This window comes from Heliconius melpomene, chromosome 10 (genome assembly GCF_056956725.1).
Source record: "Heliconius melpomene rosina isolate 202511_hmr_F chromosome 10, ASM5695672v1, whole genome shotgun sequence".
Classification (NCBI taxonomy): Eukaryota; Metazoa; Arthropoda; class Insecta; order Lepidoptera; family Nymphalidae; genus Heliconius; species Heliconius melpomene.
Window position 1 is genome coordinate 8,217,400 of NC_140398.1, and position 22,744 is coordinate 8,240,143.

The following is a 22,744-nucleotide window of genomic DNA, read 5'->3' on the forward strand; positions in this document are numbered from 1 at the left end:
ATGCGTAAAAGAAATATATTTTTACGTCTCATAGGTGGGTTGGCTCGAAAATTTAGAATATTCCAGGAAACATGGATATTTCCGTGGTGGGACAACAAGCGCATGACGACTGTTCCTCTTTGGGCACTGGACACTTTTGTGTTGATTTTAAAACTGTGCTCTACATGTGTTATGGGTATTGTTAGAATATTGATACCACGTCCTATGAAGAACTTGAATGGTGAAACAGTATTGGTACGTAACTAATTTCTACTTCTACAGTATTATAGGTTCAGTGTTTGCTTATTTGTATACCTTCTTAATAAATTGTATTAAGGGACAGAGGTATTTATTTTATTTTTATTTTATAAAGCCTATTTTATAGAGATATACTTTTATTAATTATTCTCAAAATAATACAAATACGCTTTCGTTTCACGCTGTGTCACGCACAAAGCAGGGTGGGCTGTGGGAACCTGAAAGCCTAGTGTCAAGACTCCGTTCCCATTAAAACTCTTCCATTCCCCACTTTCCAGAGTCACCAGAGCGAAGTATTTCCTTGAGTGGCAATCCAACCCAAAATCTATAGCGTTTACAGTCGGTCGCTTGTGGCCTCCGTGAAACGACTGATCTCTTAAGGTTTTTTACACTTATAATTATTTTTAGATAACCGGTGCAGGTTCAGGTATAGGACGAGAGCTTGCAATACAACTTGCTGAATTAGGAGCGACAGTGGTCTGCTGGGATGTGGATACGAAAAGAAATAACGCTGTAGTTGAAGAAATTAGGAAAAAAGACGGAGATGTCAGTAATATCATTAATTTTATTTTTATTTTCTTTTCTAAGGGGTTTAGATATAATATCAATTCGACCTAGCTAAAATTACAAGTGACCAAATTAGGTAGAAAATGGACAGCTTTAGACATAATATTCATCAAAAGAGCAAATTTATTTTGTTTTATATCTAAATTAACTAAAAAAATATATTGCAGAGCCTTGGTTACACAGTCGATGTGACAATATTACAACAAGTAACGACAGCTGCGGCCAGCCTGCGACGTCTGGCGGACGTGTCCATCATAATAAGCAATGCCGGTACACTGACGTACGCGCCCTTCATCGATCTACGACCTGATGAAATAACTCAAATGATTTTTACCAATTTGCTGGCGCATTTTTGGGTAACGTTGAAAAAATAATAATAACTTTCTTGCAATTAGGTGATAAAGATAAAATAATAAAAAGATATATAAAAAGATTTAGGTTTGGTTCCGTCTACACCACTAGTTTGTCTTGCATCAAACAACTCTCACTTCTCAATTAACATGCCATATCCTGTAGATTTAATATTGATATAATAATATTTTTAACCTTAATAGTTATTATTAATCTTATTTTTTTAGAGTCTCACCGTTTTCCGCACAAAGCAAGGTAGGCGGGGAGACCTAGTGTTAAGAATGCGTGTTGAGTGACGGAACTTAATACCGTGCTTTGTCTCGACACCAGACGCGAAGAGAAAATAGAAATAATTAATATTTAATTTCGAGGGAATCGAAACCATAACCCGCGATTACAGTCACATTTTGTGCCCCTGCACCACAACTGTCTAGAAAACTTAATAACTGTACAATTGTATATTATTATAGGTGATTCAAGCTTTTCTACCAGCAATGATAGAAAGAGGTCGAGGACATATTATAGCTATTAATTCCAGCGCTGGACTACTCCCTAATACACAAATGGTGCCTTATTGTGCTGCTAAATATGGACTAAGAGGTAGTCATTTTGTTATTGTTTTCAAAGATTAAACGTGCTCTTATATTCTTTCAGCAAAAACAGAGCGTAGATGGTGGTCATTCGGTTTTCAATTCCTGGCTTCGAAGGCTTCTTGAGTTCCTGAGTTTTTATTGACCTTGGACGTTGGTCATTGGTTTTTGATTTAGTATCGAACCCATAGATTTGAATTTTCTGATCCACGATCTGATTACACTTTCTCTGGGGCATTGATTTACTTAAATCGTGTGAATTAAATAGGCCTCGCACAACAGCGCACGAATCGCCACTTTTATAATTAGCTTTTACACAGAACACACTCTGCTTGCTGACAAAATGCTCTATAACGACTAAACTTCCAAGAAACATCCTAGTTAAGTATTTCCACTGGGAGTGTGGTGACGAGCAACGTTGGTTTAAAATTCTTACGCAATTTCTTTCTAGACCACCTTTATTTAAAAATGACTCTTATAGCTTATTTTAGGTCTCATGGACTCTATTAGTGAAGAACTTCGGCTAGCGGCTTCTACAAAGAATATTTACACAACGTCGGTTTATTTAGGCACTGTGTCTACCGGCATGTATCCGACACCGTCACATCGTTTTACGTCTTGGCATTATGAGACGAGTCCGAAGGATGCTGCTAAGATTATAATACAAGGTTTGTCGTTTATTTGTGCCATTGCAATCGTTATCTTAATATACTTAAGGTAAGTGACGGTAACTTCGTGATAGTACGTGGTTTCGTGAGTTTTGCTTCTGGCAAAAATAATAAGCAATTTAAGTATTATTTACGGAAACTATATATTGGTATATAATCTTTATACTTTCAACTGTCCAAAAACTAAGTAACAATATTTTAATGATAAAATTGAGCGTATAGCGACATTTTAAACGCAGAGTTGGCTACAAACTGCATTGTAACGTGTCTGCGATGCTTGCGACCGTAAGACTAGCGTAAGAATTTCTTAAGGTTGTAGAAAGACAAAGGTAAGTTATTCGAATAAAACATTGAATATATGCTTTTTTGTATTCTATAAAAAAACATTTTATTGAAAAAAAAAATAGATGGAAGCATAAAATTCTTTTAAAATTGCAATAAATCGATTCACGAAATAGCAGACATTTTATTTATCAAGTGTCCGCTATTTCGTGTTACTACCGAATTAGGGGAATCTTAGATACTTTTTAATAAATTTATATTTATGTTATAACTAAGATAATTTAAATTTAAAGCTTAAAATCAGTTACTGTATTTATTAAAGTTTCTCGTGATCGAAATTCGGTATATGTTTTGTCCACTTAAATTTCTATATTACTATTTTAAAGGTAACCTGAATTGGTAATTTTAAGCTAAATTCGTATAGGTACTGCCAATGTAATTTTATTTTTTAATCAACCTTTATAATTTATTTTTGTGTATTTTATCTAATATACGTGGTAGTTAATGATTACTTTACATAATGTAAAAAATACTGAATAAACAGAACTGCGGAAGTTACTAAAATCAGTAACACGAAATAAGATCCCCTACATTTCATTATTTTCTCTAACTTCGTGACAAATAAATCCACGTAAAATCAGCACATTGACTTCTTTGTCTTTGTTAATAGTGTTTTAATAGAGTTCTTAGTCTTGTTATAAGTCTAAATAAAGATCTTTTTATTTTTTCAAGAATTTTTAAGAATATAATATATACCTACTAAACACAAAACGCCGTACAAACTGGTTGCGAAAATATATAGTTCTATAAACTGGCATACCTAGCTTCAAAAAATTTAACTTGAATTTTGAATTTTTTTATATATTTTTTATAAAAAAATATATAAAAGTTCAAAAATGTAAGTTTTTTAAACCTGAGCTTTTATAATTTGTAAATTATAAAAGTTGAGGCTACTCGTGGCGCAGGAGTACAAAGTGTGACTGTAAAACCGACTGGTTGTGGGTTCGATCCCCACTCCAGGAGATGAAAATAGGAATAGTATAGAAAATAGAAAATATTTATTTAAATTTATATTTCAGGCAAAGCGCGGCGTTGAGTTGTGCCACTTAACATGCTGTGACTCCGGAATTCCGCAGAAAGTGGGGAACGGAGTGTTTTAAAAACACTAGGTTCCTACCTACCTATCTACCTACCTACCTAGGCCTATCCAGCTGTGTGCGGGATACAGCGTGAAGATGATTTAATTTGATTTGATTTTTTATTTTTTTTATAAAAGTTTTAATGTCGTTAAGCTGATCTACCTGTTTTTTTTTATTTACAAATTCTTTACAATCAAAACCAATAAAGATGTTAATTTTTTTTATTGTAAAACGTCACTCGCGAGGTATAAACTTGTGACCCGAAATAGGGGACACAAACTCACGAAGTTAGAAACAGAGCTAAATTTTATCACGAAGTAGGGTTCAAATTAGAGGTCCACAAATAAATTAATATAAAAATTAAGGTTAAGTTAAACCGCATAATTCACACATCAAATTACTGCCAAAAGACCCCCTTTGATCACACAAAAATTTGCAAATTCATATAACCTTTAATAATGTATTTAAAATAGTTTAAAGTTATGAGAGCCTTAAACTGCCGAACTCCCGTACATTTACCTTAAGTACTCCACGTAATTTTTAGCTTGACAAAGATAACTTATTGATGATGACTCGAAGCTTTCTTCATATTTCGTGTTATTCTTAGGTACTCAAAGTACTTAATTGTGGGAGTATTTTAAAGCCCAGCTAAATTTAAGTGTTTATACCTGTCTCGTTAGACTTATAAGTTTTTGCCATCCAACGCGCAATGTAAATTGGAATAGCATTATGATATAATATGTTATCAAGTTTTGTATATTCTTGACTTCTAACTTGATTGATTGATGATTCCCGCCAATTAAATACCTACCTACTTACCACGTAATCCATCGAATTTGAATGGAAAGTGAAAATTGGAGTAAATTACATTTCATACACTATGTTCTTTCTACTAAGTATGTTCTTTCTGTCTACCTCGCTATCAACAAAAAGTGTGTAGCTAAGTTTTTTTTTTCAGGTATAAGAAGAAATAAAAGATGTATTACCATACCTATCTATATGAAACTATTAGTCGACATCGTCAACCTTATACCGTACAGAATAAGGATAGTTTTAACAGATTTCTTCAATTACGCTCATCGAGCGTGGTTCTTTTTTTGTTAAATAAGTACTTTAACGGCACAGCGCACTATGGGACGCTTTCTATAAAAGCGTGCCAAAAATGGTCGAAACAAAAGTCGTAATTTCAAAGTTCTGTTGATTGTTCTATATACTAGAATAGACTATCTTATCAATACAACAAGATTTTTATTTTTGATAGCAGTTTAAAGTATCCAAAATGACCTTCAAACAATACACTTCGATATTTCCCTATTTTCCATACTGCATATAGCGATATTTAAGCGTTAGTTTCTTAATAAATTTCTATAGTAACTATATTTATGTTATACATTTTTATAAAGCTCATTGTTTCTTCTTTAAGAAAATATAATTAGTGTATAATAAAAACCTATATTTAAAAGATATCTTAAAATTTTTAGAAGTGTTATATTTTAACATTTTCATATTTTCAATTGGAGTTTTCATTGTTGCCGCTGGCTGCCGCTGCCGAGAAAACTATATGTATGTATACAAGAACTATTCAAGAATTAGGGGAAAGAATAAAATTTTGCGCATATTTGCGCCATTTTGATTTAGAGCAAAAAAACCAAAATGTAGTAAAATGTCAATTTTTGATATTTCATGAATACTGCTTTTATTTTAAATTATTGGCGTCCTATTTAGTTCTTTTTTGTTCTATAAGTAGAAAAAAACTATTAGAATGTTTATTTTAACATGAAAAATAATAATATGTCTATTTTTGAAAGAGCATATTTGTTTTGAAATTGACATTTTTTGTGGTCATTCCAACCATGAACATGATAAAATTATCATTTTTTTATGTGAATAAACAATATTATGTGAATACAAAATAAAATATTTAATTAATTTGATGTAGTTTTGCACAAAACACTTTTCTGGACAAGTATAAAAAGACCAATTATAACTAGTTGCTTTCATTAGAGTAACCGGACTTTTCCGCATTGTTTCTAATACTGTTAACTTATTAAAAGATACATATATTTTGTGCAACATGAGTGAATTCGCTTGCAGTAGACGTAACTTATGCTTTTTTATAATTGAAGGGAGAAATACTTCTGAAATAGAAAACTTTTAAAAGGAGAACTTCAATTTATCGTCATCCGACGTACAAACTATAATGAACAACATTCAAAAAATTTTTTTATATAATTCTTCACACTATATCATCAGGACTTGCCGTAAATGTCGAAAAATTAATACATAAGTGTATATTGATCGAATTGCGCAATTGTATGTTAACAAATGTAACAAGTATTACATGCCTCCTTCGGTGCATAAAATTCTTATACATGGAGCTCAAATTATACAGTACTATGCGATTCTTCCTATTGGGCAACTTTCTGAAGACGCTCAGGAAGCAAGAAATAAGGTTTACAAAAGTATCTAACGAACTTTTTGACGAAGCTAAAGAACTTCTGCAAATCACAGAATAAATTCCTTGTTTACGTCACTATTTTTATTAAAATTATTTTTATATTACATATGATACATCACTTTTTTGTTTAACAGCCTAGATTCAGTATACTTAAGTTACTTTTAATGATTTAAAAATAATAATAATTTTTAAACATCTTAATATGCTCTTATTTATGACAATTTCTAACTTTGAAATTTTTTTATTAAATAACCCTTGACTTTTATTAGTATCTATTTTATGTCATTGATAGCAAATATATTGAAGTATATATATGCAAAATTTCAACACTTTGCGATGAAAACTGAATGAGTTACGGATTTTTGACACGAAGCGGGTCATTCCGTCCCACTGTGCAGCGTCTAGACTGCAAACGCGACGGTTGTGGATTTGAATCCGACACAAGAGAAATAATTGTTTTTATTTTCTTCCTCTAGCAACAAGGCAAAGCGAGCTTAGTGTTAAGACACTCCATTCTGCGCTTCCATTATTCATTTTAATATGTTACAGTACAATACAATATAAAAATAAAATAATTTTATATAACATAATATGACAAACTTTAGAATAATTTTGTTCCTAGTTTTATTTACATATGTAAAGATAATGCCTATTATAATATAAGCAATTAATTGAAGAAATGTATTTTATTTCTTGCCATGTCATAAATATTTTTGCTACAATAACATGATTGAATTTAGAAATAAACATTTCCTAGTTGTTATAGTTAATGTTATATAATTTTAGATATGTTCATTACTTACATTCCAAATGAATAGCACTGGATACAGTAATCATAGTATACTTACATAGAGTACAAATATTCAATTTTTAGTCCTAAGATCACTAAATTTTATTTTAAACTTAGTCTTAGAACAAAATAGAAAGTGAGAAAGTATTGTAACAATTGTTGTGGCTTGTAGTAGACTAATAGATTTAATTTCAACATTTTAAAATATATTTTAAGTACACACATGTCCCTCTAATTTAGCACAATTGATACTTTGTCCACATTTTTCACAAATTGTAGCCTCAACATGTTCTAAAACATGTATATCTCTTAATTTGACAGTTAAAAACTTCGCCTGACATATTGTGCATTCATAACACTTTGTTTCATGCTGTAAGGAGTGTCGTCGGAGGCTTGCATGACTTGCGAAGCTTCGCCCACAAGATTCACATAAATGTCGCTGTGGTTTTTTTACTTCTGTGTGTGATTTTACATGGTTGAACATTTCACGGTGATCTTTAGATGTGAAAAAACATATTTTACATCTAAAATAAAGAAAGAGAAAATTTTATAAATTTGTATTAATATTAATTAATATGGGCTTTAAAGAAACAAATTTGGAAACTAAACTAAGGAAGTATATGAGGCCATTGTGTGGTGCGTAGTGGCACATGCATGTGGCTATACATACAATGGTTGTGGGTTCAATTGGCAGTTGGGGTTGATATTCAATATTTTCATTGTCTTGCTGTGATAATAAGTCAAAAGGCAATATCTCAAATCCAGTAGAACTGTTTTCTACTTTAATGGCCATCCATTAAAGTAGAAAACACTAGTGTCTTGACACTAGGTTCTCTCTCAGCCTACAATTCAATCTGGAGGAAAATGTGAGGAGAAAGCAGGGAAAATGTGGGAAGCTACAAAAACAATAATTCAAATAACAACATACATAACATACCCAAATGAAACATTTTTGTTATTTCCATGAAATTTCTTCTCATGGTTTGATAAAGCTTCGTCACCAGTAAACTTGGAACCACAAAGTTTACATTCTCTTTCTTCTGCCTTTAAAACATGAGCCCTTGCATGCTTAAACAGCTGGAATCTCTCACTGAATCTTTCCCCACACAATTTACAAGAATATACAAATCCCATTGATGCAATATGATCTATTTCACATTTTCTACTATGTTTTAATAGTTTTTCCTTATTTTCAAATTGTTCACCACAGTTACATGATAAATGTGTAAGTACACTATGCGTTAAAGCATGTTCTCTCATTTTTTGCTTTGAATTAAACAATATTTTGCAATGAACACAAGTTCTTAATGCTATGTCACATATACTTAAGTGATGAGATAATTTTAGTATGCTAGTCAACTTTGCTTTACAAGCAAAACAAGAAAACGATTTATCTAATTTTATCTTCTTTGGCTCAATTTCTTTTATTAAAATTTCTTTTACTATTTCTATATCTGAATCTAAAACATCAATGTCCATATTTAAAGATTTTTTGGATGTACTCACAGAATCCTTTTTTTTAGGACTTGGTATTTTAATAAGTTTACTATTAGCTGCTCTGAGGGATTCGCTACCCTCAACTTTATCCAGCATATTTACTATGGAGGGTATATCATCTTTACCTAAATTATTTAAATATTCCTCTATATTTTCGGTATTATTAAGAAATTCTAAAAGAGAATCAGAATTATATTCTGAATCAGGCAATGGTTGTACGTGAATCTTAGCGTCAGCCGATTTTTTCATTTCTTCTTGAAAAGAAGATTCTAACCAATCTTGTGAGCAGCGTGCGTTTAATTGAAAGTTATAAAACTCATTTAACTGAGATATACAAGATTCACAGATAGATTTAGGTAGTTCATCGTGGATTGAAATTTGAATAGGCAAACAAGATTTAATATGTAAATGTATAACAGGATTGTCTATAATAGAAACGTGTTTAGATTCCACATCTAAACATACACGGCAGCAATTTTTAACGTTACTAGCCATTTCAAAAATTAATACTTAAGAAGCTACTAAAAATTAAAAGGACAAATTGCTACATTTGTTTACAAATAAATTGAATTCCGAATTCCGATGTTTAATGTCAATGTCATACAATAATGGAAGTGACATTGAATCTTTAATCTAGAAATCGTTTTATAATGTATTAAAAAGAAATTGATACAATAAATCAAAGTACGGTAGGTAGTGGATAACAATGTTATTTTACATTTATTTTAACAAGAAAGAAGATTTAATGTTCTATAGATTGTAAAATATTTATATAGTACTGTACCACATAATTGCAAAACATACATAACATACATACATGATACAGTGAACATTTTCAATTAATTATCATTTTTGGACGAAACATGTCACTCCCTCCTTGTCAACGCCTGTCAGGATTTTATATTTTATATTTTGCGAAACTGAGAAGGATAATGAAAAATATATCCTAAGCTTATTGCTTTAGAGCCTGTTGATTTATTATATATTTTACAGACGAGTGCACAATAGTTTTTAATGTAATGTGACGGCTATTATAGTATAATAAGTATAAATATTGCGTACTTAAGAATCTAAGAAAACATTGTTTACAAAGTTTATTCGAAATGTCCGCAAAAGAAGAAAATACTAGTTTGGAAGCAGAGGAATCGCTATTGTACTCTGCGAGACATGGCGAGCTGAAAGTAGTAAAAGCTCTTTTAGACGCTAAAAGGGAAGGAAATTTAAGATTGGATATCAATTGCAAAGGTAAGCTTAAAGTAAATAAGTTAAGTAACAATTTCTATACAGACATTTTTGCGTAAAAATATTTATATTTTTTAAATATTTTTGTTATGCTTCAACATACTTCACAATAATGGATTATGAATCACAAGTTAATTTTGATAGCAGAATATGTAGACAAATCATTTAAATAATAATCACCATGCTGTTTGTATTTATTTGCAACAGCTTATAGTATGTTAGAGCTTAACATAACAATAATTGAGTTTAATAAAATATATAATATTTTATTTACAGGTACACTAGTACTATTCACTAGTACTTATGCTTTATTTGTTTTTATTACAGGTAAATCAAAAGGTAATCTAGGATGGACACCACTCCACTTAGCGACGTATTTTCGTCATGCAGATGTTGTAGAAGCTCTGTTAGATGCTGGTGTGGACGTCGACGAAGTCAATGACACTGGTGACACGGCCTTACATAAAGCCTCGTTTATAGGGAATGAGGTAAGGATATAATTAAAATATTGATTTATAGTCAAAACAATTTTGCAAGTAACTCTTTCAGTCTATCTCATCTAAAATCTTCACAGCCATCTAAAGCTAACTTGATCGCCACAAATCTCAACCTCTCATTGACTGTACTGTACAGCCTAAACTAGGCGAGAAAGCTAAAATTTGTCAACGGTAAGGGAGTACTAAGAGAGGTTCCCCAGTAGTTTCCTATGGAATTGTGTTAAAAACTTGACTGTTATGTTTTAAAATGGTAGAAGATGCGTAACTGCACGAAATACAGGTATACTGACGTTTCGTTAAACAAATATTTTGATAGCTTACCTTACATTACTTATAATATGCTATCATAATATAAATTTTTCCACCTGTTACCATTTTATTAGTTCAATTTTTAAACGGTTTCTAAAAAGATTTTTTTTTCCTAAAGGCCGATTTCTACTACGAAAAAGAAATGAGCGTGTAATGCTTAGGCCGAGCGTTCCATCACGTCTAAGATGTATTTTATAATTACTTCGCTTTGCTCTTTATAACTAAGCGAGTTAATTTGAACTCTTTCTACTCGTTCGGTCTGTTCCTAACCTATCTTATTTAAAAGGAGTCCTACGTAAGAGCAAACCGGGCTATATTTAAAAAAAAATAATAAAAAAAATAAGAGTTCTGTGTTTAATACATGATTATTATCTTGTTATCGTCCAGGAATTAGTAATCCTCCTACTAAACTATAAAGCCGATGTCAACATAATGAACGGCGAGGGTCGCACCGCCTCAGACGTGTGTAAGACACAAGATGTACAAAGGCTGCTACAGGCCGCCGGACTTGCGGAGAGAAGGGACAGAGAACGGAATTTTTTGACAGCAGCCAGAGAGGGGAAAGTGGATGATGTACAGCAATTGGTAAGTCTGCAGTTTTCATTGTATGTTCAGTACAGTGATGCTAAGTTAGGTTTTCAGAGCGCTTAGAGCATTTACACAGCAGCAGAGCGTTACGTAAAAAACAAATTATGTTTCTAAATACTTAATAAAATTCTACTATTGATGAGATTTATTAAATTTTCAGTTAAGCAGTTCAAATCCTCCCAATATTAATTGTGTGGATTCACAAGGCAATACGAGTTTACATTGCGCCGCGTATAGAGGCCATGCCAGAGTTGCCGTTCTTCTGTTAGAAAATGGCGTTGACACAACATTAAGGAACAATAGTGGTATGTACATAATTTTTAAATAAAAAAAATAATTAATGATTTGTTTTGTTAGTGTGGATAACACTTTAAAAAGATTTTAGTTTTTATTTCGTTCAAACATGTTGAATTTGTCTAAGCATTGTAACCAATAATTAACCTATACATTTTTATTGAGTCACATCGAACCTTTATAGTTTGGGAATCATTGGAATAAATAAAGAAACGTAGATTTTTACAAAGACATTATATAATCAATAATTTACAGGCCAACTAGCAATAGATATGTCAAAAGACAACGACATGAGGGAAGTCTTAAGTGTGAGACCCGCGCAAAAGTTGCAAAGAACGGCGGCGCGTTTTGAAGGACCACTGCTAAAACGATCCAGATTTCTAGGATGGAGGCCTATATGGGTATTTATAATATAGTAGTTTTTTGACCTGTCGTCCATCAGGGACCCGTCATCCGGCCAAAAATTTATTATTGATTGCTAGATTAGTAGACTGGTTGTGTTTTGATTTATTCCATTTCTTGGTTTGGTGTCAAAGGGCGGCGTTGAGTTTCGCCACTCTACACGCAATGCCTTTAGAATATGGCGGAAAGTTGGGAACGGAGTGTCTTAACACCAGGTTCCCTCTGCCTACCCTGCTGTGTGCGGGATACAGCGTGAAGTTGATTTGATTTATTAAAGTAAAGTGCAACCGACGTGTCATGGCCGACTGGAAGTTTGACTTTCTTAACTTACAGCTAACATCTGGAACGGTGGCCACGATCATTCAAACATACTGTAACTTGTGTTTGGTTTTGTATTTTTTATAATGGGTTAGTTAGGGTTAGGGGTTAGGTACCCGCCCCCGGTACCTGTTTAAGTTAAGTTTAGTAAGCCTAAGTTTTGAGACATTCTGTTTCCATTGAAATAAATCCGCCAAATTCTCGAGGCCTTGTGCGTTGAATGGCGTAACTGTAATATGTAATAAAATATATATATATATTAGTTGTTTTTTTTTTGTAAATAAAACAATAAATTATTTTTTATACAGGCCGTCCTTCAACGTGGTGTTCTCCTCTACTACGGTTCAAGAGCAGAAGCGGCACGAGAGAAAGGAAGATGGCGGGACAGGAAATATCTGGATGGTGCAAAATTGTCGGCCCCGGACTCCGAACCCGCACTAATGCTAGTTGCGTTTAGCGACGGTGACAACCATAGACTTGCTGTACCGCAGGGTGATAGTGTTAATGCTTGTAGACAGGTGAGTTTTATATGGCAAAGACGTTAGTAGTTATATTTCCATTTTGCTGTCTTGCAATATAACTTTCTTTTATGTAAAGAAATCGTAATTTTCGGAATTCATTATTTATATACAATAGTGTATTTAATATAATATGCACAACTGCATTGTTTGAATTTGTTTATTGTGTCTTGTAAGTAAATGATGCTTTTTTTTTAAAGACTAAGACTTTTGATACAATTATACAACAATAAGAATAACAAAAGGAAATTAGTAATAACTACTATATAAATATATTAATAATACTTTATTCAATTCTAGTCATGGATAACAGCTTTCAAAGAGCATATTGCTTACTCGGGCCATTATCTATGGGCTGGGGCCTCCCCCGACACAGCTAGAGAGGCCACAGAAGACTTGGAAGATGACTGTAAGCCTTTAGGTAGGTACTTTTTAGTTTTTCTATTTGTTTGCTGTTGTATTGTCTATATTTCGAAAATAGGTGTGGAAAAGTTTGCAACTTGTTATTAACGATAGCTTAGTTTTATTATTTATATATTATTACATTTAGTTTTGTTATTTATACACGTACATATGGGGTGTTCCATGTGCCCACAGGAAAAAAATGTTACCTATAACTTTAGTGATATTTTCATATGTTACACCTATTTAACTTGTACTACTTAAAACTATATTTAAAAATGTTTCGAAATTCATATCATGTGTAAAGAAATAAAACACCTCTTGGCTGTTACTTGATTTATTATTCTAGTCCAACGGATCTCTTATATATAAATTCAGCATCTTAAAAAAAAACCTCTCACTCGCTCTGTATCTAAAAAGTGAGCATTGAATTTTCGGTCACATAGCGCATTTATGGAGTAACACCTCGTACTAGTTTTATGTATTCCTTTTCAAAAATATATTTTTTCAGATAGACAAAGAGTCGATTACAATTTTTATATAAACAATAATTACCCACGGCCTAATGCGATCGATACGAAACATTTTCAAATTCATTTTTACGTTTTGTAAAGCCAAGTTTCTCAATGATTCTATCAGTCATTACCTAAAACTTGTGCAAAGTTGTAAGGGTATACAAGACTGTATTTTTTTAAGATCACCTTTTTTAATAAAAATAGTAGCAGGAGTTCTTCTTTATCATATTTTTTTTTATATATATTATATCATGCAATCAGTCTTTCTGACTATGAGCAGATGTGTTTGGAGTTGATTATCAGTGTAAAGATGATCCCCAGCAGGAACATCTTCCATATTTATATTGATTTAGTACTCAGTCAGTGTTGCTAAGGTTCAATGTTCTGCGTCTTTTAAGACGATTTTGTAGATCAGGTAATGTTAGCTGGACAGCAAGCTGATTGGGATGGCGGTCCAGTCTTAGTTTGTATTTGCCTGTGCCTCTCTGTAGGCATCTCTAGGAATTCATGAATTTCATTATTTCGAATGAACCAAGGTGCGTTACTGATTTGCTTCAGAATGTAGTTCTGGGCAGTTTGATTTCTTTTATATTGGAATTGCACGTGGCTCCCCAAACTTGAATACCATGTGTCCAGACTTTTGTTTATTTTGACTTAAATGGATGTTGGAGCTTACCTCATTTCTAATATCATGTAAAGTTTCTAGTAGAGGTTGTCTTTTTCCATTAAAAAAAGATTTAGTAACGACATCCATTTTATTACCTAAATTATCTCTAAATATGGCACCGAACATTGCTTCCGCAGCAGTTTTTCGAGTTGACCAATTCATAGTAGATATTATTAATTACGCATTGTACCAACTACGCTCATCGCTAACGATGTTTTGGTTAGCAAGCGAATTTAAAACAGTTTGGTTATATCGTTCGGCTTGCCCGCTCGCTCGGACGTGCATGATACCGTGACTATTACAAAAGTTCTAAAAAACCTTGAGATGTGAAAGATGGTCACGATTTGAAATAACTCGACAAGGCAAGCCAAAGTCATGAAAAATACTTTGAGGAACTGTTACAGTAGTATTTGTTTTAGTATTTTTTACTACTTTACTACTACTTTTTACAAACGCCCTTAGATGATCAATGTGTATAGTATGAAATGGAACATTTATCTTCTCAATTCTCTTATCTAATTATCGCCTTGAGCTATTATTATTATTAAATGCGCATTAAATGCCGTCTTCTGTAGCTTGGTTGGCGCGCAGGGCCGTATAATATGGTATATTATTTAGAAAAGAGGTTATTCATACGCATCTTTTTCGACAATAATTAGCTTCTCACAAGGCTTTAAGTTGATTTTCATTGTCACAGTTCGATTGTGGCCTAATACAGACTTAGAAGTACTTAGGTTAGAATGAGAAGCAAGGCGTCTATCTTCCTACTTTCTTTTGTTCTTATCTATGCCGGAAAAATAGAGTTTAACTAACTTTCATGTTGTAAAATTCTGTGCCTTGTGCCATGCGCTTTTTGGTATTTTTATACATATTTTTCCACTTTTTCTTCTTGACCTTTCCGCTTTGTTTTAACTTGTTGTGTTGCGACGCAGTTGATGTTGCGTCATACATTATGTGAGGATTACCACCAGCAGCACTTGATCCATCAATGAGAAATCGACATAAGACCGGCAGATAGCCAGGTCGCATTATGGTTAAGAATTCGGAAAAAAACCACTTTGTTTGTGCCGTATAGTGTAAAGTACTTTTAAAGGCGGACTTTTGTATTGGGATATTCTGTTTTGCAACGTTGATATAACTCGCTGGTGTTACACATTAAAAGCTGACTAATATTCTTCTCTAGGCATTACTTATCTTAATATTATCTTCTCGTAAATATAATGTTTCCATATGATTATCCACTTCTGGCGTCGGTGTTCGTCCTTCTCGTCGATTTGGTTGATGATAAAATATGAATATGATGATAGTTTGTTAATTCTTTTGCATCACCACTTTACTATTAGACTATGGCTTTGGTGCGACTAATAAAAATATTATTTTTCTAAGACCAATGTAGAATAATGTACGTCCACGCTCTACTACTGTTATTGTATTATATTATTGTAAATATGTTACTGATTTTGAATAATAACAATTTAAAACACATTGAATTGTTTCTCTGTAAAAGAAATATTTATTACTATTATTACAAAGATTCTAATATCACAAAATTGTACACGTTATTCGTTAAGCAAAACATTTTTAAAGATTTCTTTTGACAGTCCGTAGCGTCATTACAGATTATATAACTAACATCATAGACGTTTTGTAAGACATAGCGTTAGTCTATGGCCAGGAGTTTTACTACTAAAATTAAAGAAAGTTATGATTTTTTTACATATATAATACCGTAGCACGGCAGAGGTGTTAGGTTGGTGGTAAATTGATCAATATTTATTTTAATTTCAAACTTCATAAGTGAGAAAAAATAATTTTCAATAACAGTTTATTAAATAAATATTGCAAATGTTGTTTACTTTTATTAGATTCCTGGCTCACTAAAATATAACTTATATTTATTTACATTTTATTTAATTTTGCGTGTACATTACATCTGTAGTACAAGATCATTCTTGACATTTGTTTGGCATAGTTTGGTGTCTGGCACGTTCTAATGTGCAAATTAAAGACATCGATTTTTTTCTCGTATTGTCTGATTGCGAAATCCCTTCCTTTATCACAACTACCTCGTCCATCTTATGTAACGTTGGCAAAGTAGGGTAAAATTTGTACAATTACACATACAATTTAGAATTTTTCTAACAGTATTGTTTTGATTTTCAATTTGCAACTATGGTATGTAGAATTACTTTCGATCTGCGAATAAATCTGTTGATCCGAATTGATTCCGACAACATTACGAATTCTTCGAAAAAAATATTTTGTTATTTAGTTGAGCATTTCTCCATTTCTCCATGATACAAAATAATTGCACAGTTTCATATAAAAATATCACTAAAATACTCGTGACCCTACCTTATGCCCATTCGTTTTACATGGAATGCCCCATATGTATGTTGGTGTATGTTCTGCACCGCAGGGTCCATGCAGGATGCGGTGACGACGGCCACCAACAGCCTGGCGCTGCTGGACACGCAGCTGCGCGAGTGCGCCGCCATCGTGGCCGCGCTCGACAAGAGCGTCAACGTCGGGAACTCGCTACACCACTCCGCGTACATGGTGAGACAAACGTACACGCCACGTGTCAATATTTGGACTTTTATTTACTTTGACCTTATAAATTCCTGGATATTCCTTCGTGGATTCCTTTTGGTACTTTTACGTTATACTTACATGTACTTGCGTCCACTCCATTCTTCGGTTCTGTTTATTTCTACTCCTCCACTCATTCTTTTGAATATAATATTCCGCCTCTATGCATCCTGTAAGCCACTTTTCAATGTACCATTTGTTATAACAAAACTGTGTAAATAATTTCATGTTAAGCTACATTAAAAGTATTACTTTTTCTAGCACAGGTACAATTTTTAAATAATATCTTTTAAATTTATTAACTTAAAGGTATTACCATATCGCACATATACATATATGCTGTCTACAATTTAGCAATAATTACATTCTTCTCTCTATTATTTAGATATATATAACTAGATTTGCTCCTACAGCTCTTGGAAACCGTCCATCCGTCCGTTTTCCATTCTAAGTGTTATTTCACACTTTTCGTATACAGAGGTTTCAACACGCGTGCGGATCTGGACAGGCGGCGCTTGCGGCGTTGAAACACTGCGCGGCGTTAGTGGCTCAAAACAGAGATCGCGATAGACACGCTTTGGCCACACAGGTTAATGAAATGTGTTTTTTTTTGTTGTGTGCTAATTATCTTAGTTTTAATATATGTTTCTGTTTTTGTGCCTTTGTTTCGTCATTTGTGTAGTGTTATTTTTTTTTAGCTTCACGCTATATCCCGCACATAGCAGGGTAGAGAGAGAATTTTAGGACGCGCAGTTCCCCACTATCCTCCCAACTGTGGGTTGAGTAGCGGAACTCAACCCTGCGCTTTACCTCGTCACCAGAGCGAAGAAATGAAAACATTAAACATTTTACTCCCCCGAAGAGAAATTGAAGCAATAACCATCGCGTTTACAGTCGTATACTTGTGCCCCTGCGCCATGACTGCCTCAATTCTACTGCTTATGTTTTGCAATAATTATTATACATTACAGATAGAAAGGAACAGAGTGTTAGAAGAAGCACTGGCGGCGTTGGCGAGAACACACCACGCACTCGAAATGTCCGTTGCGGAGGAATTGACGAAAGTATGTTTTTTTAAAGTTAATTTTGATACCATTCTCATACGTTGTTATTTAATTTATATAACGGAAGTTTTATAATAAAACTACCTATAATATTAATTACAATGATTTAATACTACCATTAATGTTATAGGAAGTTTAATTTTTTTAATTTTATTTTTCACTTCCGTCCCAAAAAGTGAAGGCTTACAAGTTTGCCTTGTCTATGAGCACTTTTTTTTAATATCTTTAGAGCGGTTTTTTTATTTTTTTAAATACCTTGAGAATAAATAGACGTAACTACTATAGATATAATGCCATCCACGAAGACACGCCCCACTATTTATTTTTTTAAACATTAACGCCGGTGACAGTCTCATCAAGAAAATTACTCTACGAACATTATTTTTTTAACATGCCTATAATATTTTAGAGTTTCGTACTTATAAGCCAGAAACAGAGTATTATTTTATGTATTATATTAAATGGACATTCTCTAACATTCATTACACACTAGTGCTGTAAGAGATTAGGAGACCTTTCTCCTATTCTCTAACAGCACGTCTTACGGCGTCTTCGTTATAAAATTGTTTGTTAATGATTTCCTTTTATTTTCAGAGCAAAAGAAAGAAAAGGATATCACAATCGACCAACGACTCGAAGGAGAACTTCTTTGACGTTTATGATGGTATGTTGTCTTTTATATAACTACAAAAAGTTTCGAGTATAATAAGTATGTCAATACATACAGCTGAAAGTTATTGATCAAAATTAACATCCTCAAAAATTATTTTTATTTTGATGTTCGTTTGATTTTAAGATTTATAATCGACTGATAGGTTAATTTATTGTATGATGCAAGAGGCTTATTATTTAGCTCTCGTCTTACTGTATTTTTCAAATTTCTTCAAGAATATTTGCTAAACTAGTGAAACCGCTGAACATATATGGGGGTAAATACTAGGAGTTTCTACCCACAGACCACCTTTGATCCGACGATCGAATTTCATTGTATATATAAGCTTCCTCAATGAATGGACTATTCAATACAAAACGATTTTTTCCAATTAAACTAATAAGTTATGAGAATATCGCGTTCAACCAAACAAATTCTTCAGCATTATAATATTAGTATAGGGGTATAGACTATGTGTATATAAAAATATTTATGTACACAGAGTCAGATGACGATGACACTCTCGTGACGTGCGGGCTGTCCAGTCCGCTGGGCGCACTGAGCCCGTGGGGCAGCCCCGACCTCACGCGCCGCACGCCCATAGGCAGCCCGCAGGACGACCCGGACGGTAGGAATAACAATATATTTGTATGTATATGTACAGCCTACCCGTGGCAGTGTTGCCAGGTCGATACGACCTGGGCATCTTAAATAAGCGCGTGTATCTCCACCTGTAGCTCTTCTGGTGCTCGGGGTCGTGGACGGCGGTGTTCACTTATCGTCAGATGATATATACTTATTACATCATTCATATAGTTGTTAATATATAATTAGTGTATATAGTTATACAATTATTAAATCAACAGGTGAACGCACACCAACAAACGACGACCAAAACTACTACACGCGGCCGCTCTCTGCGTCTCCTCCCTCTTCGGGCTCCCCGCATTCTCTGCTCTCCGCGCTATCGCCTGCCAGCTCACGAGGTACTTTGGTGTCGCAAGGGGGACACGTGTACAGGAACGCGAGGCCTTACAGGAGGAACACCAACCCCAGGTGAGAGGGAAGGGATATGGTCTTCTATGTCACATTAAGTATGTACCAGCGAGATAGACAATTCTCTAAGCACAGGTGAGAGGGCAAATAGTCTTGTACGTATGTCCGAGTGAGAAAGCGAGAAGGATAATGTATTCCAATTGAATGTAATTTTAGTAGATGAAGACTAATAGATTAGTTTTAAAGAAGTTAAAAGTACACTTTATTAGAGATACACGAAATGAGTGGAAATATTTAATGACCTTCGTAAACGCTACACAAAAAATATATAATAAAAGGATATTACAATAAAGAAAAATACATTAGAAAATAACATAAAAAAATATTTTTGTTTATTAGTTTATGTTTTTATATAAAATTTTATTTATTATAGTAATTATAATAATTATTAATTGTTTTATTTTTCTTTTTTATGATTTGATTTATATTTGTTTTTTTATTTTTGTTTCAGTTCCAAATGGTCACTATAAATTGCTCAACTGTACAAATATTTAAGTATAGCACAATGATTGAAGTATTTACTTAATGAAAGCGCAAAACTATTTTTATAATCTCTTTTACACTTTTGTTATATACTCTGTAGCTGTTATTTATTATTTTTTTGTGCTATTTTTCTTCACTAATAAAAAATATAAATGTAAATTGGTACATAATTTCCTAATTTTTAAATTTATGTTTTTTGCAAATAGGTACAAAACATTTTTTCAAAACAAAATCAATACATAAATTTATTACATAGGAAATTAATTGTTATATAAGGAATAATAATAAATATCTTCACCAATAATGAATATCTTAATTTTAAAATACTATATAATATGTTTATGATTTCTTTTTTTAAAATGAAAATATTTGTCGCTTTAGAAGATTTTCATTATCTGAAAAATATCTAAAGTGATTTATATTTTTTCAAGTAAAATGCTATTTTATTATCTTTTTTATAAGTTTCAATCTGTCTCTCACATACAGAATTCAAACTATTTCCCTATCTTATAACTAGCTTGTTAGGTCAAATATAGGTTATATGGGTCAAATAAAGGGTAAGTTATATTTATATTACCGTCGATATCAGAAGTAAAATCCTAGAAGATAACTTCTCAATCTTTTTATAGATTACAAATAAAAAAGCTGGTTTTAGTACAAATATAACTTTTTAATTTTCTTTATGTCGAAAATGATTTAAAAATATTTATAAAAACCTATGATCGAATTTTAATATAAGTGATATCAAAATTAGGTACTTGATGATATGAATTTCCAGGAACTTTGGATAAATATATCATCCACATTTTTATTAGTTTTATCTTAAAAATTTATACATGAAATAACAAATATACAAATAATATATTTTTTGTTGTCATAATCGTCGTCTGACTCAAAACTTTTGAGTTAGACCATTTTGTGTGATATATAAAGGGTCAACATCCGATAATACATTCTCATAACATTCCAATATATTAAAATTAGTTTAAATATGAGATTAAGCATTTTTTATAAGTAACATGTACATTTGTGCATACATAACTAGAAGTATTAAAAGTGTCATAAAAAATCATAACTCATTCGAATAATGTGAATGAAGTCTCAAACTTTTGAATGAAGTAAAACAAACTACCATTTTTATAATTGCCCTAAAGGTTATATGCCTGGAAATAATTAGATAAACTATACAAGACGGTACTTACAAAATAATTGCTCAAATATAACAATATGATCTGGCTGCATACAGGACGGTCGATGTGTTGTGGCCAGTGTTGAAGTTATGTGTAGATGACTGCGCGAATTTTACCGCTTTTAATAATTTTGTTCCCGAGTGAACACGTGTCCACGACTCGATAACCGTGCTGTAAAAAAAATATTTTAATGCTCTTACAACACCGAATGTTTCATGTAATGAGTCAATCTAATTAATTATTTAAGGTTTAATAATGCAGGTAATTAAAACGCACAAAATTAACATAACATTTTGACATTAGTTTTTTGACATTTACAGCGACCATTTTATTTTTAGTTGATTTATGCTTATATTAACATTATTATTTTATTAAGTTAACTTTAAATTATTATTTTGTTGTGTGCACCCGTACCTGATGAAAAAAGTGATTTGTGATTGTTTTAAAACGTTTTTGATGATTTTTTAAATTTGTGATTCCGCTAAAATATCAAGTTTTAAATTGACATTAAAGTTATTATTTTTTTATATTTTGTGTTTTATTTTTCCTTTCGTTCTCCTTTGTTTGTATTGTTAAACATTACTGTTAAGTTTCTATTGTTTAGTTATTAGTCATGTACAACATAAAATATTTCTAATTTTAAAAGTATGTGCCTTTCCTTCCTTTAACTTTCACTAAAAAAATATATAAACATACAAAAGCTAAACTTATACTGAAGACTTGAGGCATTAAATTTAAATAACTTGTAAGGTAAGGTTGGTTAGAAGAAAAAAAATGTTTATGCAGTAACGTTCCCATGACTTTAAGTTTATAGTAATTTCTAAGAGATGCTTAAAACAAACGTGTATATTTTTTAAATTCTGCAATGAAGAAGGACCATTCCAACGATCTGATAACGCAAGCTTCTCGACAATTTTTTTTTACCGTTAGCTTCACGCTGTATCCCTACCCTAGGGGTAGTAACGAAGCCCCAAACGCTACGGTCCTCTACATACCTCTTCCGCCTCGTCCATTGTCATCAACCTCTTCGTACATGTCCTCCTTTTTACATGACCTCCCTTCAGTATTTTTGATATTAATTTACCAATTTCGATTTGAACCACAAACCATCACATATATGTGATGGTTTGTGGTAAAAGTTAAATAAGTTCAGAGCACCTAATTGTGTACCGTTGTGACAAAAAAAATTTTTACTTTATATAACATTTAATGCATTTTGAATACTCTTGCTATGTTACAAAACAAAATTACAATTAAAGTTCTAATGCAGTTCTCTAAATATCTCGTGTAGATAGAACATTGTCGTTCTGTCAATGTTAAGCCCCACGTTGGGCGCCATTTATTTTGAAGAGGGAAAGAGGGGCTTACCACCCAGC

General features: G+C 32.5%; 3 protein-coding genes across 6 annotated transcripts; 2 read left to right on the forward strand and 1 right to left on the reverse strand.

Moving 5' to 3' along the window:
* On the forward strand, positions 1-4,938 carry LOC146535420 (17-beta-hydroxysteroid dehydrogenase 13-like). The gene is made up of 6 exons (XM_085192211.1): positions 1-234; positions 646-783; positions 972-1,160; positions 1,626-1,755; positions 2,237-2,413; positions 4,793-4,938. The coding sequence occupies exons 1-6, from the start codon at positions 1-3 to the stop codon at positions 4,936-4,938; spliced, it is 1,014 nt and encodes a 337-aa protein (XP_085048337.1).
* A 1,755-nt stretch (positions 4,939-6,693) lies between these two features.
* LOC146535421 (uncharacterized) lies at positions 6,694-9,211 on the reverse strand. The gene is made up of 2 exons (XM_085192204.1): positions 8,020-9,211; positions 6,694-7,606 (listed from the first exon to the last, which is right to left on the reverse strand). Exons 1-2 carry the CDS (start codon positions 9,072-9,074, stop codon positions 7,294-7,296), a joined length of 1,368 nt encoding a protein of 455 aa, XP_085048330.1. The 5' UTR covers positions 9,075-9,211; the 3' UTR covers positions 6,694-7,293.
* A 199-nt stretch (positions 9,212-9,410) lies between these two features.
* LOC146535422 (oxysterol-binding protein-related protein 1-like) lies at positions 9,411-21,895 on the forward strand. Of its 4 annotated transcripts, none has more exons than XM_085192200.1 (14): positions 9,414-9,824; positions 10,149-10,309; positions 11,015-11,212; positions 11,376-11,520; positions 11,765-11,910; positions 12,538-12,747; positions 13,048-13,168; positions 16,751-16,890; positions 17,402-17,512; positions 17,895-17,987; positions 18,582-18,651; positions 19,142-19,267; positions 19,506-19,733; positions 20,147-21,895. In XM_085192200.1, exons 1-13 carry the CDS (start codon positions 9,683-9,685, stop codon positions 19,697-19,699), a joined length of 1,857 nt encoding a protein of 618 aa, XP_085048326.1. In that variant the 5' UTR covers positions 9,414-9,682; the 3' UTR covers positions 19,700-19,733; positions 20,147-21,895. The 4 variants fall into 4 exon arrangements, with proteins under 4 accessions (XP_085048328.1, XP_085048327.1, XP_085048326.1 ...); XM_085192199.1 differs by having other exon boundaries at positions 9,415-9,824; positions 19,506-19,695; XM_085192202.1 differs by lacking the exon at positions 19,142-19,267 and having other exon boundaries at positions 9,411-9,824.
* The last annotated feature ends 849 nt before the right edge of the window (positions 21,896-22,744 follow it).

Bases quoted from the DNA above. Each gene is read 5' to 3' on its own strand.
- LOC146535420 (XM_085192211.1), top strand. From the start codon at position 1: ATGCGTAAAAGAAATATATTTTTACGTCTCATAGGTGGGTTGGCTCGA. The intron at 784-971 runs GTCAGTAATATC...AATATATTGCAG, and splicing joins TTAGGAAAAAAGACGGAGAT to AGCCTTGGTTACACAGTCGA. The intron at 1,756-2,236 runs GTAGTCATTTTG...AGCTTATTTTAG, and splicing joins TGCTAAATATGGACTAAGAG to GTCTCATGGACTCTATTAGT.
- LOC146535422 (XM_085192199.1), top strand. From the start codon at position 9,683: ATGTCCGCAAAAGAAGAAAATACTAGTTTGGAAGCAGAGGAATCGCTA. The intron at 9,825-10,148 runs GTAAGCTTAAAG...TTTTTATTACAG, and splicing joins ATTGGATATCAATTGCAAAG to GTAAATCAAAAGGTAATCTA. The intron at 18,652-19,141 runs GTATGTTGTCTT...TTATGTACACAG, and splicing joins CTTCTTTGACGTTTATGATG to AGTCAGATGACGATGACACT.
- LOC146535421 (XM_085192204.1), bottom strand. From the start codon at position 9,074: ATGGCTAGTAACGTTAAAAATTGCTGCCGTGTATGTTTAGATGTGGAA. The intron at 7,607-8,019 runs GTATGTTATGTA...TCTTTATTTTAG, and splicing joins AACAAAAATGTTTCATTTGG to ATGTAAAATATGTTTTTTCA.